The 18,170-nt window shown below is 42.8% G+C and overlaps 1 protein-coding gene across 3 annotated transcripts in view; it reads right to left on the reverse strand.

Moving 5' to 3' along the window:
* Positions 1 to 18,170, reverse strand: part of DBF4 (DBF4-CDC7 kinase regulatory subunit) — a 28,753-nt gene that overhangs the window by 10,318 nt on the left and 265 nt on the right. The window contains exons 2-6 of one of the 3 annotated variants that reach the window (XM_090047173.1): positions 17,286 to 17,464; positions 5,081 to 5,275; positions 3,511 to 3,561; positions 1,236 to 1,305; positions 1,007 to 1,083 (exon numbers count right to left, since the gene is read on the reverse strand). In XM_090047173.1, coding sequence (XP_089903299.1) covers positions 1,007 to 1,083; positions 1,236 to 1,305; positions 3,511 to 3,561; positions 5,081 to 5,275; positions 17,286 to 17,464 — 572 coding nt within the window. The remainder of the gene's footprint in view (positions 1 to 1,006; positions 1,084 to 1,235; positions 1,306 to 3,510; positions 3,562 to 5,080; positions 5,276 to 17,285; positions 17,465 to 18,170) is intronic. The other 2 variants (XM_090047174.1, XM_090047176.1) reach the window with 2 other exon arrangements.

An 18,170-nucleotide genomic window follows, 5' to 3' on the forward strand; every position in this document is an offset into this window, starting at 1 on the left:
AGTGACTTAATTATCTGCACTACAGAAAATAGTCTACATTGTAAGATATTAGATCCTTATATCTATTGGGGAAAAAAGGTAATTCAGATTCTAACTCCAAATATCAAGCATGATAGCTTCTATGACAGCTGCATAGAATTTGGCAAGAAACGGAGAGCATATTATTGGAGTAAATAAAACCGCTATAAGACTTAAAAGAACACTAATACACTAATGAGTTAAAAATTATTTTAAATGAATTTGTAATAAGTTTCTGTACTTTCACTACAGTTCATACAAATTTGCACCCTTAATTTGCATCCAAGAAACAGCAGCAGCTGACTAATAATGGAATGTATGGTAGTTCCCTACTACGCATGGAATGAATACTATAAGTACACTTTACTCAGTTGTTAGGCTAGGAATCAGGAAACTTGCTGAGAGATTAGGATTATGTCATGTGCTGTTACAGGTCAGTTTTCCATGTTTTATTGTTACTGTGGGCTATGTTGCTGACATACTGGCCCTAAAACCAATCTCTCTTACCCTGGAAAGATCATTCCAGTATAGCTGGGTTCTTCATCAACAAATTTAAGGCTCTAATATTTGCATGGCAGGGAATCAGGGCCATAGTTAGGATGTCCTAAACGAAGCCACTACACCAATGCAGTTTTTAGCTTCTGGGATAGAAAGAATGTCCTTTTCAGAAAGCTCTACTGCTTCTATCACCTGAACACACAATCTGAGTACAGCTCCCAAAACACTATTTTAATTAATGATATTGCAAATTTATTTTTACAATCAGGCTCAAAAATACTGCAAATCTTTTCTTTATTATTAAAAGGATTTTAAAGTAAAAACTTCAGAATCCATTAGACATAACACTGATCAGAAAATTAATCTTCAAATAAAAGCATATTAAAATAAAATTAAAAAAAAATCAACCAGCATCTTCATAGGAAATATTTAACTTGCCTACATACTTATTTGTCAATAAGGGTTTCAATTACTTAAAAGATCCACTTACCACATCTTTGCCTGAAGTGCCTTCTTTCTTGATCAGACAGAACTCCTTTTTCTTTTGTTCAATATAATTTTTAATATCTTTAAAAAAAGTTACATTTTGTAAACTTTTTCTCCTATTTGAAGGTATTTGTTGTTTTTAACAATAATTTTGAAAATAAGAATAAATCTTGCAAATAAAACAAATACAATTAATTTTATCAGTTTAGAGCACACAGAGCAAAAGTATTTACCATCAACATGAAGTATCTTCACTCCCCAACTCAATGCATTGGACAGTATGCTACCTGAGGGGATTAATTCCTACAAAACAATAAACTTAATTAATATTTTTAATAAATGCAATACATTCAGATATTTGATGCAAACCAGTATGCGAGTCAGGCTGAAGTCTTTCCTCTCTATTTCCCACCAGGACTAAGTACAGACGGTCAAAAAGCCCGAGGCTGAATCAATTCAATCTTAGTCTAAACTGTGTAGATTGAACTGATAAGCAAGCAAACAGACACCAATTTTCATTCTGGAAATGCAGCCACTTGCCTGCAGTGGATCAGGCCAGAAGTGGGGGGGAAGAGCGGGGGGGGGGGGGGGTGCGGCACACTAGAGCACACCTCTGTACTCGACTGGAACAGATAGCTTGGGCCAAGCTAGCCCACCCACCCTGTGAGGGGGCATTTGCAGGGGAGGTGCAAAACATCTTGGGAAACTGACTTAACTTGAATTTGGAAGGGAACGGGATAGAAGTTTCAATACAACAATTGAACCTAAATCAGTTAAGTCTGATAGTACATCCATCCAGGTTTATCTTAAGCCAGTTTTGGCCATTTTGAAAGTGGTCTATATGCACTGAACAGGGATGCACTGATAAAGAATTTTTAGCTGATACTGATGGTCAATTGTTAACCCGCCATATCGGCTGATACCGATCTGATAGTTGATATGCAGCCCGGCAGCATGGAGAGCAGCGTCTGGCCAGTAAGTCTGGGGGAGGGGGCAAGGGATGTGGGGGAGCCAATGCTGCCCAGCCAGAGTGGGGGATGGAGTTGCAGGCAGCTCGTCCATAGTGCGCCAGGGGTGAGGGGAGTGGGGGGAGGACAAGGACAGCCCCTGCCACTGTGCGCACCTCTCAGGGAGGCATGGGGGGCATGTGCCCCCTGCATTTGTGCATGGGGCAAGGGCAGGCTGCCTGCTGTGGGCTCAGGGCCAGGGGCTGCACCAGCCTCTTCCTGGTGCAGGAGCTGGGTTGGGGCAGGCAGGCAACAGTGGCTCTGGAAGCAGGGGCTATAGCAAATTTTGGGATGACTGTAGCCCCCCTCCTGTAATCCTCTCTCCTGACACTGCCACCTCCCACCTAGCCCCCCCCCACCAGGAAGAGGATGATGCAGCCCCTTCACCCTATGCACAAGTCAGGGGGGTACATGTCTCCATGCCTCCCATGGGTGTGCATGAGCCGCCCATGGCTCCATCCTGTGCCCTTCCCTACCCAGGCAGCGCCTGTCCCTGCCCCTACCCCACTCCTTCCCTCACCGTAGGGGCTTTAACCTGCCCCCACCCACACCCCTTCCCTCCCAAAGACTTACTGGCTGGACAGTGTTCTCCAAGCTTCCAGGCTAAGTTCCTGGCCATGTGCATGCTGTGGCTGCACGTGTCATTTACTGGTGACATTACTGACTACACTGGCCAAAAAAGCCGATTGCCGATAATGTCAATTTTCCTGTTATTGGTGCCAATCTGATATGGACCCATACACGGGTGCACCTCTCACACTAAACTTCTGTTGTGTTATGGATCTGAACCAGTTTCTGATCACTTATACCACATTATGTGTAATTTCTGTCCCTCGCACAAAAGACAAGGAAGACTGTTCTTCACTTGCTTCAGCTAACTTCACGCAGGGCGTTAACAGATGTACCCATTACAGCTGAATCAAGAATGAACAGGCATGCAGTTCATGCAGCTACCCAGGACACCCCGCACAGCAGGCAGCTGGTATTGCTTCTTGAGAAATAGGTGGAGGGGGAGCAGACAGGAAGCCTGTATGTCTTTAACAAATGATCACCTCAAGATAAATGCAGAAAATGAAAGAAATTTTAAACTTCCTGCATGTTACTCCTAATTCCTTTAAGGATAATTTTCCACCAGATTCATGAAGTCAGCCCGGTTTTTGGGGTTATGCCATCTATGCACTACTATATATTTTTAAAGTTCTATTGTATGTGTTTTGTGTAGCCAAACACTTAGTGACAAATCTTTTAAAAAAAGAAAATGACAGTAGTCTTTTTCAGTTCTCCAGGAAATATGGGTAAATAACCATGTGAATCTTGAAACCAGTTCTGAAGGTACAGTGTGAAGGTGAATGAAAGCTTAACACCTGGCTGAGTATATCCCATTCTGGCGTCTTCTCTTAAATCACTACTCTACTTCTACTACCAGTCACTGCTTTCCAGTACAACATAATTCTGTTCTGTAATTTTTACTAAATCCAGTTCTGTGAATTATTCATCTTACCTGCTCTTTGATTGCTTTTTCAACTAAGGATTTTCCTCTACTTACACGTACCTATATCAGAGAAACAGTGCATATTACATGGAGGACATGGAGCTTATTTAGATGCAAGTTTTAATTAAAAATATTTTTGTACAAACCAAAAATAATTTAAGATAGGGCATCTTAGATGCCTCGGGTTACACCAACAAATATATATATGATGATACTTTAATTTTTGGCCACTTTCTAGCAATTCACAGCCTTTCTGCAGTGCTGTTCAGACATATCACTACAGTTGATCCTTTAATATTTCAGACTACTTAACAGTGAAAATGTCATTTCCATCAGTGATTATTTTGGAGAAAAAATTTTGACACAATACCATATCATAAACAGCTTAAAAATCTAAAAAACAAGTGTTGCTACAGCAACTGTACTGCTATATCAGTGTATTCCACTTTAAAGTGTACTCAGTTTTTTTTAAGCAGGCATACATATCACAGGCTCACTCAAATACTATTTAGAACATAATTAATTTATAAATCTTTTAACTGCCACAAAAGCTTATTGTTTGGATTGCAAAACCCTACTTCCCAGAATGTTTCCTTTTCTATCTTGAATTGTGTGTAAAAAAAATGTAAAATACTAAAAATACAAAGATTTAGTACGATCAGTTTTCATGTCTGCTACTACCATATGTAAATTTTAAGAATACAAGTTTTGCTGACTTTCCAGAACTTTACAATGCATATCAACATGCTGTTCCCCATGAGGAACATGCTAAAATTGTGCTTTGAAATCCCAATATTAATCTTTTGTTATTAAACATTATCTAATTAGTATCTAATAGAAATTAGTATCTCATAGAAATTAAACACAAAAGGGAAAATGCTTTCAGGTGGGTACAGCCTAGCCAATCCTCCACCCCTCTTGCATGACCCCTCTACAAGAAAAATTGTAATATCTAGTTTTCTGAAACTGGGGGCCACAGAAGTTATGGAGGGGTACCTTGAGTCCAAAAAATGTTAAGGACCACCGCTATAACTGTTGCTATTACCGGACCAAAGACTGTCAATATTTGATTTTTTATTATGAGCCAGTAAAGCCCCCAAAATCTTCTGGAGTGATATTATGAAAGCTCTAGATATGTAACTACAGCCACTAGGTTAATAAAGTGTGCTGGAAACAGCTGATTCCATCCCTTCTCTCATTTACATTGGGATCAAAAAACTGTTCACTGAACTCATTTAATATAAATTAGTTAAAAATAAATTAAATTTAATACAAAATGTTTAATTTAATATTTTTGAAGTTCTTAACGATACTGATGTTTAATCATACTTGTACAAATGAAGATAGAGCAACATTTTCAAAAGACTGGAGACTGCCACGCTGTAATGTGGAAGAGCCCATGTTTAAAACATATTTTTCAGAACCATAGTTAAGCCTTGGCTGATTAAGTCAAGTTTAAACAGTGTGAACAAATTAAAGCCTCTGGATTTGGTGAATCAATTCACCTGGTCTCAGGGAAGATTAAGCAGATGTAATCAATTGTAGTTGAACTGCATTTTTTTAAAATTAAGAAACTTACTGTATCCACCATCTTAAATGAACTTCTATCATCTCGATCTCTTCTGCTGCTAGGATGAAGTGAACTATGTCCTCCACAGTGGGCAGATTCTGGGCTAGGAACTGGGGAAATCTGTCCAAGGCTCTGAGCAAATTTGGCTTCCTTTTTGTTAGAAATGAGATAGCTGATATCCTTGCTGAGAAATCCCTCCACTCTCTTAAAAAAAACAAAAAAACAAAAAACCAGGCTATATTATCACTATTATACTTCCTAATTTTATTAACACCAAGCAAAAAGTTCTACAATATCAGGAATTCTAAACTGCAGTTTAGGAAATGTTATATTAAGAGAAAAATGTTCCTAAAGATTAAATATGATAATAAGTGTTGGTACCAGCCTTATATCCTATGATAGTACCTTATTTTCAGTTGTGAAATTTTCATTATTAAGTTTGAAAATTTACATGCAAGCTATTTGTCTTATGCTGGCTGGTATGTGTGCACACACGTGAGAGAGAGAGCAAGCATACACACATAGCCATATTTCACCTAAATAATTCAATCATTTGAGAGAATGAAGTTGGAGAAAAATATTTTTACTTTGAGTAAAACTTTAGATCACTTTTATTTGAAAAGTTACAATGCCCTGTTTCGCCACAGAGACTTGAAAGACAAAAGGGGTGAACTGAATGGCCTTTTTGGCAAGGCCTTTTACCATGAAATATTGGCCAAATTTGCCAAATCTTTTGAAAATTACTAAGCACATGCTGTTTCTGGTAGCAGTTTAATGATAAATGATATATTTAATGAGGGCTTTTTTGTATGCAGCGATAAGATGAGGGGCTTTGCTGGTGGAGATGAGGGGGGAGGGGGGCTAGTTTTGTATTCAAGTATGTACGGTACTATTTTCCCCGAAGGATCCTGCTGCATCAATATAATTTGAATGGTGATTATGCTTTACATTCTTTGTTCAGGATAAAACCTGTTCCTCTGCTACTTCATACTACTCAAGTTTTTTTTCTGAAGGCTGGGCGTATTAATTTCCTGATTTTTTTTCTGTAGTGTGCTGCTCATCACTATAGTATCAACATAATTCAAATACATTATCAATCCTTACAACACCCAGTAAAATAAGGGGTATTATCTGCTCCATTTTAGAAAAGAAGAACGAAGGCACAGAAGGATTTAAATGAAAAATGTCTATTTTGGGTGTCCAATTTGAGACATCTAAAACTAATTTTTAAAGATTTCTGATATGTCCTTCTGTTTCCTTCAACCTGTTGGATAGACTAGAGGCCGTGTGCCCCAACACCATCTTGCTAAGGCTTCAGCAAAACCTTACCTCAACCAGGACTCAGCTTCTTGCAGGCCTCCCTCCCCTTGCAGTCACCTTCTTCTAGTTGAACAAGGTCTCAATTTCTAACCATCTCTCTCCCTTCCTACAAGGTGCTAAATACAAGGCGAAGGCAGAACCAGGCTTGGTTAAGCTGCCAAACATACAATAAGTAAGAAGTTTCAAGGCCCTTGCAGATCACAGCTGGAAAATGGTAAGTCAAATGACAGAGGTTTTCATAGATTTCATATATATTAGGGCTGGAAGGGAGCTCAGAAGATCAAGTCCAGCTCCCCGCCTGAAGGGCAGGAAGTCAGCTGGGGTCATAGGATCCCAGCAACATAAGCATCCAATCTACTTTTGAAGGTGTTCAATGTAGGTGCTTGAATCACCCCGATGGCAGGCTATTCCAGACCTTGGGGGCTCGGACAGTAAAGAAATTCTTCCTTATGTCCAGCCTGAAATGGTCTTGTAGTAGTTTATGACCATTCCACCTCATCATCCCTTGGGGCGCTCTGGTGAACAAACGTTTCCCCAGAAACTGGTGGTCACCCCTGACAAACTTATAGGTGGCCATCTGGTCACCCTTGAGCCTGCGCTTTTCCAGGCTAAAGAGCCCCATGGTTCTCAGCCTGTCATCGTAAGGTCTATTTTCCTGACCTCTGATCATGCGCGTGGCTCTTCTCTGGACTGTCTCAAGCTTCTCCACATCCTTTTGGAATTGTGGAGCCCAAAACTGGACGCAGTACTCCAGCTGCGGCCTCACCAAGGCCGAGTACAAGGGGAGAATGACGTCCCGGGATTTGCTTGAGAAGCATCTATGGATGCAAGCCAGCGTTTTGCTCGCTTTACGAGCCTCAGCATCGCATTGCAGCTCATGTTCATCTTGTGGTCAATGATGACCCCCAAGTCTCTTCCTTCCATAGTGTTAGCCAGCATAGCACTGCCGAGCCTATAAGGGTGCTGCAGGTTTTCCTCCCAAGGTGCAGAACCTTGCATTTTCCAGTATTAAACACCATCAGGTTCTCGTCCGCCCATTTGCTGAGCCTGTCCAGGTCAGCCTGGATCACCCTCCTGTCTTCTGGTATGGATGTTTTGCCCCAAAACATCCATACCAAAACATGTTTTGGTGCCATCAGCAAACTTGGCCAGTCCGCTTCCGACTCCAACGTCCACATCATCAATGAAGATGTTGAACAATATGGGTCCAAGGACAGAGCCTTAGGGGACCACACTGGTCACAGGGCATCATGATGATTGATTTCTATTGATTACTATCCTCTGGGTCTGACCATGGAGCCAATTTCCCAGCCAGTAGATCGTGGAGGACCCAAGGCCACAATTAGCCAGTTTCACCAAGAAGTGATCATGGGATACCAGACAGAAGACTTTTTTGAAGTCAAGATATATGACAACAATCTCTTCTCCCTTGTCCAGGTGATGGGTCATCTGGTCGTAGAAGGAAATGACATTGGTCAAGGAAGACCTACCCCCAACAAAGCCGTTCTGGCTATCCTTCAGGATGTTGGCGTCGGCCAGTCAATTAAGGATGGCCTCTTTAATAAACTTTTCTAAGATCTTCCCCGGGATAGAAGTCAGGCTGATGGGTCTATAGTTTGCCAGATCCACTTTCCTCCCTTTCTTGAAGATGGCCAATGTGGTACCTTTCTTCCAGTCTTCGGGCACTACATCAGAGCGCCAGGAGTTCTCCAAGGTCCGTGCCAGAGGCTGGGTTACGATGCTCGCCAGCTCCTTGAGTACCCTGGGGTGTAGGTTCAGGGCCAGCTGACTTGAAGGTATCCAGCCTCTCAACGTGTTCCTTCACGAGGTAAGCATTGATAGAAGGCAGGGTATCCCCCTTACCCGGACCTCCCTGTCCCATTGGATGCTTATCTTGCTGGGATCCTATGACCCCAGCTGACTTCCTGCCCTTTGGGCAGGGGGCTGGACTCGATGATCTCCCGAGGTCCCTTCCAGCCCTACTGTCTATGAAATCTATGAAATCTATAGCGGGCACGGGTGTCCCATGGGACTGATGAAAGACCAACGCAAAGTACCCATTTAATAGGTTGTTTTTTTCCTGGGCGTCAGTTGTTCCATCTGGTTCAGCAGGGGTCCAGTGTTACCCTTGCTTTTCCTTTGGCTCCCCACATATCTGAAAAAGGACTTTTTATTGTCCTTGATGCTCGAAGCTAGTTGGAGTTCAGTTGCAGCCTTGGCTTTCCTGGTTAGCTCCCTGCAGGACTGGACTAGTGCAGAATATTCCTCCTTGGATCTGAATCCCGTCCTCCATTCTTTGTAGGCCTTTCTTTTTAGCCTCAGGAGGTCTGCTAGATCTCTGGAGAGCTAGGGGGGCTGCTGTGCCCTCTTGCTGCACAAGAATTAGCTTGTGCATTGAGGATTGTTCCTTTGAGGAGTAACCACTCTTCTTGAATTCCCCTCTCCCTGGGGTTGTGGTCCCTTAGGGCCGGACTGACAAGCCTCCTGAGCTTGTCAAAGTCGGCTTTCCTGAAGTCAAGGACTTCTGTGTTGCTGACTGACTTGCCAGCTTTACAGCAGATGGTGAAGGTGATCAGCTCATGGTTGCTGTCACCCAGCTTCCCATCCATCACTAGGTCACTGATTAGGTCATCCCCAGTAACCAGTACCAGGTTGAGAAGCACTTTACTTCTTGTTGGCCCGTGGACTTCCTGAGTCAGGTAGAGGTCATCCACGCACAAGAGAAAGCTTTGTGACTGCTTGGATTTTGCTGAGTGATCCTCCCACGGGACGTCTGGGTAACTGAAGTCACCCATGACAACCATGGTCCTGGAGCATGCGGCCTCAGCCAGTTCCCGGGCGAACTCCTGGTCAAGATCTTGACTTTGGGTGGGAGATCTATAGTAGACTCTCACCATTGTGTCCCCTGTGCCGTGTTCCCCATGGATTTTAACCCAGAGGGTCTCCAGTCGTCCACCCTGGTCACCAACATCAGCTTGCAGGGATGCGTAGCTTTCCTTAACATAGAGAGCTACACCCCACTCCTTTTATCTACTCGATCCCCCCTGTACCAGGTATGGAACACAGGTATCGATGGCCAGTCATGCGTGGAATCCCACCAGGTTTCCGTTATCCCTATGACATCATAATTATTTGCATTATTCCCCAAGCTCCTGGCATTTGCATACAGGCAGGAAAGTGTCCCCCTGGGGGCTCTTGCCTTGCCCACAGATTGTACCAGGGCTGGGGCAAGGGTGGGCTCCCTTAAGTGCCTTGGCCTGCTGGCTTTGCAAGGGTTGCTTAGCAGGCCAGCAGTGGCGGTAGTGCCCCCGTTCTCCAGTGGGCTTAGTTTAAAGCCCAGTGGAGCAGGTCAGCCAGTCTGGCTGAGAAGAGCCTCCTCCCCAGGGGAGAGAGGTGGAGGCCACCTCTTCCCAGCAGCTTGCTGCCTCTCTCACCAAAGAGCGGGCTGTGGTCACGGAAGCCAAAGCCTTCCCGATGACACCAGCGCCATAGTCTTTGGTTAACTACCTGTTAACCAAAGACCTGATCCTCCTCTCCCTCCTCATCCCATACCCCAAGACTGGGAGGATCAAAGAGAACACCACCTGTGCCCCCAGACCCTTAGCCCCACTCCCAAATCCCTGTAGCGCCTCATGACCCGGCTGGGAGTGCTCCGAGTCCTGTCATTGGTGCCCACATGAATAAGGAGCATGGGATTGTGGTCCGTGGGCTGGAGGAGCTTAGGGATCTTCTCCATAATATCTTGGATGCAAGCCCCCAGGAAGCAACAGACTTCCCAGGCTAAGGGGTCAGGGCAACAGATTACCCCTCAGTCCCCCTCAGGATGGAGTCTCCCACAACAAACATTTTATGTTTTGTCTTGTGGAGAGTGGGGCAGTAGCTGCATTTGGGCCTGTGTTGCCTATGGGAACTGGCAACTCAGCAGGCTCTGCTGGGACTGCAAGAGGTTCACACCTGTTGCTAAGCTCCGGCGGGGCAGGGGCCTTAGTGCAGCAGGCCTTAGGGCCCTTGCCCACATTGGTCCATCCCCCTGACTGGACAGAACGGGAAGTCCTGGAGTCCTCCTTGTCCTGGAGGGAGACTGTGGTCTACCCTCCAGCTCCCGCAGCAGAAGGGCCTGGCAGTAGGAGTCAATCTCCTGCTCGCAGTCCCTGATGGTATACAGTCTCTGGACTGTGGCCTGGAGCTCCTCCAGCTTGCGTGCCAGAGACCCCATTAGGGAGCAGACCCCACAAGGGGTGGTAGCCATACTCCCTGGCCCCTGAAAAAGGGACAGGCAGCCTCCGCAGCCAAGAGCCAGGGGCTCCATCTGCATGGAACCTGGAACCATGGGCTTCATCTGGGTGGAGGTCTCCGAGGTGCCAGAGGGGGGCACTGCAGGGCCCTCGGGGTGTGGTGCGTGCCCGTCCACATCATGCCGCTGGTAGGTGGGCTAGGCCTGAGTCTGTCTACCCTGGGGGGCTTGCAGGCAGGGCTTCAGGCCTCCTGTGCAAACCCCGCACTAACTTACAACAGCAGACAAATGTGCCTGTTTGCGCAGCCTGTTCACACAGCTCCAGTCGCATGACTCCCTGAGGGGCTGGGCAAAGTAGGGGCCTGGGAGGGGCGAGACCCGGCCTGGCTCCACTCAGCTGCCTCCTCCCACTCACTAAGGGTTAACCACCTCCCACCACGGGCCCCACTTTCCTCCGGCTGTGCAATGAGTGAGCACTAATTAATATACAAAGTACCGAAACAGAGTATACCAGCATGTTTTTTCAACTGGTTTTCTCATAAAAGCATTAGAATCTAATTGTTTCTATAGTTACTCAGCAACATATAATAAAAGTACAAAAATATACCTGTTCTACCACACCTTGGCTGTTTAATTCCTCTGCACAACCCCTCTGCCAGAATGTTTAATCAGCTGGCTGACAATTTTAAGACTCACTAGTTATACTCATATTAAATTTTGATATGGAACCAACTTTCAAGGGAAGTGACACTCGCTCCTACCGTGGGGGTCTTCAAAAGGAAGCCTATCACCTAGCTGGGGTCATTTGATCCCAGCATTCTTCCTGCCCATGGCAGGGGGGTCAGACTTGATTATCTGCTCAGGTCCCTTCCGACCCTACCAACTATGAAACTATGAAGAATACCATAAGTACCATATGCAGCAAGTTGGGGGAAAAAGCTGAATCTAGAGGGTCTGGGGCCTAGACAGTCCAACTACTCACAACATAGCCTCCAGTTTTTTCCACTCTAGACCTTCCAACTTCTGTAACAAATAAAGCAACAGTCCTACAATCACATTCTTCTTCACAATACTGATTCAACTCCAGAGCAGTTCATACTCAGAACTACATGAAATGAAGACTACCACAATTCCATATACTACTTAAATGTATACAAGTCAGTCAAATGGAATTCCAGTTGATAGTATCCCTTTATATCTACCCACGCTAGTCAATATAGCTTTCAGGAGAGCAGAGAGATTAAGCTGCTCCTACTAACTGCCGTAATTAAAGAAAATCTTAACATTTTTACTGCCATGTTTTTACTAACAGTTTTGTGCAAATTAACATTAAGCCAAGTTTAAAGTAGACTAAACATTTTCAAAGACTTCTGCATCAAAGCTTTGACACAGAAGCTCCATCTTATATTGGGCTCAGAATAAAGTGCAAGTGTTTTGTCACACCAAAAATGCGAAAGCTTTGAATTCTCTGCCAAACATCTATTAAAATTGATATTCAGCTCAAACTCCGAATAGTTAACCCACAACAATCTAAACAGTAAGCTGCAATATTAATTTGAAGACATGTTAACCAAACTTAACTGAGAGATAAACAGGTTTATCTTAACTATGTTTGTTTTAATAACAGTAAACATAATAATGTATTATAATTTATACAATGCAATAACTGTTTAGTCCTCCAAATAAAAAAAAACAGCCCTCAAAGAAGTTTTGAGTAGAGGTGCCAAATTCTGCTCTCATATGCCCTATTGTAAAGCTGAAGCAATTCTACCGATATCATTGAAGTTATTACAATGGAGATACTACATAGTAGTGTGATAACTGAAAGTGGAATTCAGCTCCAGCATATTACTAGCTACTAGCACAAAAACAGTGATGAGAAAGTTGGGGGAAAAGAAGCGAAGTGATGGAATAAAGTTAACTGGGTTGCTTGAAATATACTTTTAAAAAACTAACATGAAACTATTAAGATATTTTAGGAATGAAGCATGGCCCATTCTATACTGTGAAACCTGTAGCCTCAGGGGGCCCTGCAGCTAACGGGCCCCCTGTGTCTGACTGCTCGTCACCCCCTCCCCTGTCATCAGCTTCACATTTGGCTACTCACCACCCTAACCCCTCCCCCACCCCCGCTGGCTTCTTCAGGGCAGGGGGCTCCCTATTTCTTGCAGGGCATCCCCAAAAATTGTGGGCAGTCCCTGGCTCTCAGGTTCTCCTAAAACACAGAACCTGAGACCAGTACTGGAATATCTGTTCAGGGTTGCTAATCCATGGGTTTTGCTTAATTGCCAGGTATTGGCATATATGAATCAGAGCCTGTTTCTCAGTAATCGGTTCCAGGCTAAACAGGAAGACAGCAAGAACACAGCCAAGAAGGTTGTGTAAGAGTGGAACTGGTTACTGAATACAGAGAACATTCTCAACCTTCCAGCAACATAGGTGCGGTTGGTTTGTGGGCCAGATCCAGCACAGAGTAAGCACAAGGGGTTAGTCAGCAGGTGCAATCCAACATGCTGACCTAGCCCTGTGCACTAAATCTAGCCATGTGCGCCAGATCTGGCTGCATAGTAAACCCATGAGCTGGTATGCAGGGATGTGTCATCCCCACCAGTCTGGAAATTCAGTGGCAGGTGAGCAGTGGCAGCATTAATTGTCATTACTCTGGATGCAACATTTTATAATAAACTAACTACAATTTTGAAAAGTGTCACTAAAGTTTATTCTGTTTGAATTTATAAAAAATGCTATAACCAAAATGCAAACTGCAAAATACCAATTATTGAGAATTAAGACGCTGAATTTTAAACATACAGAGGTACACATAATGAATGACCTGAATAGTTCCACTGAAGTCAGGAAGACTATTAGTGGGCATAATGTTTAAGCACATGCCTAAGTGTTTGTACCATCAGAAACTAAAACTGTTTTTATTAAATATTTTTCTTTTAGCAGAATGTTTTGCTGCTTCAAAACAAAATGACTTCAAGGTCAACCTTTCAATATGTTAGCAAAGTATTACAATTTTTTTTTTTAATATACTCCGATCAAAATGTTTAAAAGCAGGAACCCAATATCAGTTTCCCCACTATATTTAGGCACCTGTAGGTGCAATTTTCAAAACCATCCTAATGATTTAGGGTCAAACTGAAACTGATGAAGGAATATTACCTAACCAAAGCATTTCTGTTTTTTGACTTGAGGATGCCAACTATATTTGTAAACAACAGCAGCTTCCAATACATGGAGGCTATTTGTTTAAATCTTTTCCATTTATGTTTTTGTTGCTCTTGCATCATAGACATTAATGAGGTCTTTCATTTGCCCTTTTCACCACGGGAAACAAAAAAACATTTTGAGTGTAAAACGTTGTAGAAAGCTTTTTCTAAAAAAATATAAAATCCTACATTTTATTAACAAACTAAGTCTGGGCATCCAATTTGATATAGATCTGTTTTTTGGGCCCGTGGAACACATCTATAACACTTTCTCTAATAAAAGTTCTGATCAACTTCAGATGCAATTTCTCGGCTCTTCAGCAAAGAAGGCCTCAAGTGTCTCAGACCGTCTATTCCCCATTTTTGAGTGCTTTATTAGTGGTAAACATGAAATCTATGAAGTGACTTTTCCAAGCTCCTATAGGACTACACTGGCAAAAAGCCAGAGTTCCAGTTCTGATTCCAGTTTAACTAGGATTTAAATAAGCAAACAAGAAACTTGATTTAAATAATTTAAATCTTGCTTTATCTCTCTATTTTAGTTATTTTCCTAAACAAAGTTTCAGTCTCATTCAATCATGCTGATTTCACTAAATTGGTATCTATACATGCTTATTTAAGTAATTATATAGCTTTACATATTTTTAATCAGATTTTAAAGTTAGAAATGGCAAATGATGCATTTATTATTTTACTAAATAATTCCTTTTTTCTCCGTCTCCATCTACATTTTGATAGAAAATAGAGTAGCATTAAAAATTCATAAAACGGATTTTAAAATGGTTTACATTATGTAAAAACTACTGAACTATGATGTTTATAAAAAGCATTTATCAAAACATGTTTTACATTTAAAAATAAATGATTTGTTAAAAAAAAAATTAACTACTGTTAGCAAACATACACATTTTTTTGACCTACAAAGACCAGATTTTCAGAAGTATTCAGATACCTGAAGATACTAAAAGTTCCAGTAGGGTAGCGGTCTGAAGTGCTCAATTGCCAATCAGACAGCTAGGGCATCAAAGCTTAGGCTTCTTTTGAAAATTTTACTTGCCACCAAAATTTAGACATTTTTTAAATTCTGTTTTTTAGGTGCCTTAAATACTTTTGGAAATCTAACCTCTCACCCTGTCCTTCAAATCTTTAAATCTAGTAGATCTAATCTTCTACCATTTTTTAATTTAAAGAAAAATAAGTTTGCTTTCCTGCTGCTTCAATTTCCAATCAAGTTCTAAATTGTGAACAAACTAATATGGATGGATAACATCCTCTGCACCTATTAGCTAAATCAGTGATGCACTACTTTTTCCCCCCTCAGGCCAGATAGACAGTGCCCCAGCTACTCATAGGCCAGATCTGGCTGGCAGTTACCATCCAGTGACTGGGGTGGGTACAGTGGGCACTGTTCAGCCATGTGGAGGGGGGCAGCTCAGCCCCAAGCCAGCCATGCAGGGGAAGGGGGCATGGCTTGGTCCTGTGGAGAAAGGGGGCATGGCTCGGCCCCAACCTGGCCCTGCAGGGAGGATGGGAGGAAAGAAGGGAAGAAAGGGTGTGGCCCAGACCTGATCCATATAGGGAGGAAGTGGGGGAGTGGCCCAGCCCCACAGGGGCTCTGACAGGCATGTGGGGCTTGAGGTTTGGGAATTTTGCAGAGCAGGGAAGGTGGTCATATTAATGGCTACCCCTGCCACCAAATTTCTTGACTTGAGAGAAGCCCTCCAGGTTGGATGACAAGGCTCTCCAGGCTGCATTTGGCCCACAGGCCAGAGGTTGAGAACCCTTGAGTTAAACTGAAACTAAAATTAAGGCAGAAATTTTTCTGTGAAAGAGAAACAAAAAGAACTTTTGTTTGAAAAAAAATGTAAATGACATTGCTCACCCTTTAGCAATGACTAACAAATAGTATGCAACACTGTGGCATACTAATAAAGCCTGAGGAAAACTCACAAACAGTTTTCCTATAATACTGTATAATTTTTAAAAACATCCCCTCTAACTCATAAATTTTTTTACAATTAACCACTTTCATTTAAGTGATTTTAATACTTTAAAGTAAAATTAGTCTTTAAGATTAAAATTATACTAGGTAGTAATTCTAATAGGTGTACCTGAAACAAATGTATTTAATTAAAAAAGTAGTGCCATTAAAGGAAAAAAAGGACTAGATTGCACAGCTATTTGCCAACAACAAAGGAACATAGAGACTCCGAACTCATGAGATTCAATTTCAGATTCTGGAGATGCATGTTCTGTAGTATGTCATAGACATTGCTGCTCGCTCCTGTCTGCCCCACAAACCTCCTTTAGTCCATTCTTACTCTGCTTCTTCCCAATGATCTACCTTCTGCTTGCATCTTTCCTTTCCGCTTACACCCCTAAAGCTTGTGGAGCCATTTTATCCAGCCTGTGGAGCTGGGGACTTCTGTAGTGTTTCAGTGTCATGGGGCTCCTACTGCAGAGAAGCAGTGGCATCACTGCAGTGGGATAGGTGACTAGCTGCAGTGACACAAGCCATGTTGGACGAGGCCCATGCTCAAATTTAAATCCCATTAAAGCCACACCCCCACTATAAAAACTTGCCAACCCCTGTCCTCTGTCATAGTTCCTGCCCTTTGTCCATGTTTATGCCTAGGCCCCTCCACTACAGCCAGTACCAACTCCTTCTGACTCCTGATACTCCCACAGCCACCACGTAGCAGTTTTCTCTGTCTTTTCCCACTTTGATGCATTTACAACAACCTCCTTCAACCTCCTTGTTCCCCAAGTGCATGAGACCTGAAGAAGCAGAAATAAGCAACTGTAGAGAAAGTCCTGCTCAGCCCCTGGAGTACAGATCTTGAAAATTTAGCTGCCATACAGGAAGTGCAAAATTAACATTTTCCAGTGGCTAATAAAGTTGGAAAAATTTGACAAGATTCCACAAGAACAGCAGAAGTACCAGTACCAGTGCAACCTCCTTGCCAGTCTTCAAGTCTGTCCTGCAGACCTTGGAGACCTCAACATTAATTTTTTTTCTTATAATAGCTTCACCAATAAAACATGGGCAGAACATTTTCTTGATCTCAATTTCAGAAAGAACAGAACATTTTTAGCTGAAACTTTCAGAAAACCCACACAGACAAGAAGCAGAGGTGCAATATGGGAAATGTGAACCCAAACAGCTAAACTTAGACACAGTATATGCAAATGAAAACAAGGTGCAGGCAACTGGCAGTGCTACAACTCTATCTGTAACAAATGAAATATTGAATAGAAGAAAACAACTGCTTGGTAACCTCATGATAAATAAGCAGAGGAATATTAAGAAAAATAAAGTCACTTAACATTACTTTTTTTAAAAAGTTATTTCGTTTTCATTATGTACATGCAGGACGTAATGAATTTGAAAATTATCTTAACGTATTTTCCCCCACTTTGTCAAGTCTGTGCTTTTTAAACTTACCCCTCCTAGTTCCTTGAGATCCTTCTCTAATTTTTCAGAAATCATGTTGGACGGGACATCAAGGTAAAACACCTTCCCGTAAAGTGGCTTGTACTTGGATTTCTCTGGCTTGGCCGAGTCTTTCTTCAGAGTTCTCAGAGAGGGCCTTGTTTTGTCTGTTTTTCCTTGCATGTCACCTGCTGCCAAAAGGTAGAGGATATCATAAGGGTAGTACTTCAACAAAAGAATGTGTTTTACTTTAAGGCCCCAATTTAAGTATGAACGAAGTTAAGCTTAGTTTCTGCATACGCTAGTTTTTAAAACTGAATCTGGCCTTAAGGTGTACTAAAAAAGACAGAAGCTCCAGCAATAGAGTACCTGGCCACAAAGCCAGTAAGTACCACAGCATGAAAAAGGCAGGCAAGGGTCTCTGAGTAAATGCACTATCTTTTATTAGACCAACAAAACAGATGGGAAAAAATCTTCTTTGCAAGCTTTTGGCCACAAACAAGGGACCCTTCTTCAGGCACCAGGAGAGTCAGCTGCGTTGCGTGCGGTCTCCCGGATTCAACAGAAACCAACACACAAAATGCAGGTCTATGAAAATGCAGATGGTGGCAGTGAGGCTCGGAGGCCGCCCAGGAGAGCAGACAGGACACCAGCCTCTGCCTCAAGGAGGGTGCTTGTGCCCAAAAGCTTGCGAAGAACATTTCTCCCCCCAACTATTTAGTTGCTCTAATAAAGGATTTCGTATTTACCCAAAAACCCTGGTCTGCCCGTGTGCTGACACCCACACCCCGACAGCACGTTCGCGATCTCATTCAGGAGACATTTTGGTCGGCCTCCAGCGGATTGTAAAAGCAGCAGCAAAACCGACGGTGCCCACCTAGAAGGCCTAACCCTAAA

The sequence above is a fragment of the Crocodylus siamensis genome, chromosome 5, assembly GCF_052110815.1.
Source record: "Crocodylus siamensis isolate JL-2025a chromosome 5, ASM5211081v1, whole genome shotgun sequence".
Taxonomy (NCBI): domain Eukaryota; kingdom Metazoa; phylum Chordata; order Crocodylia; family Crocodylidae; genus Crocodylus; species Crocodylus siamensis.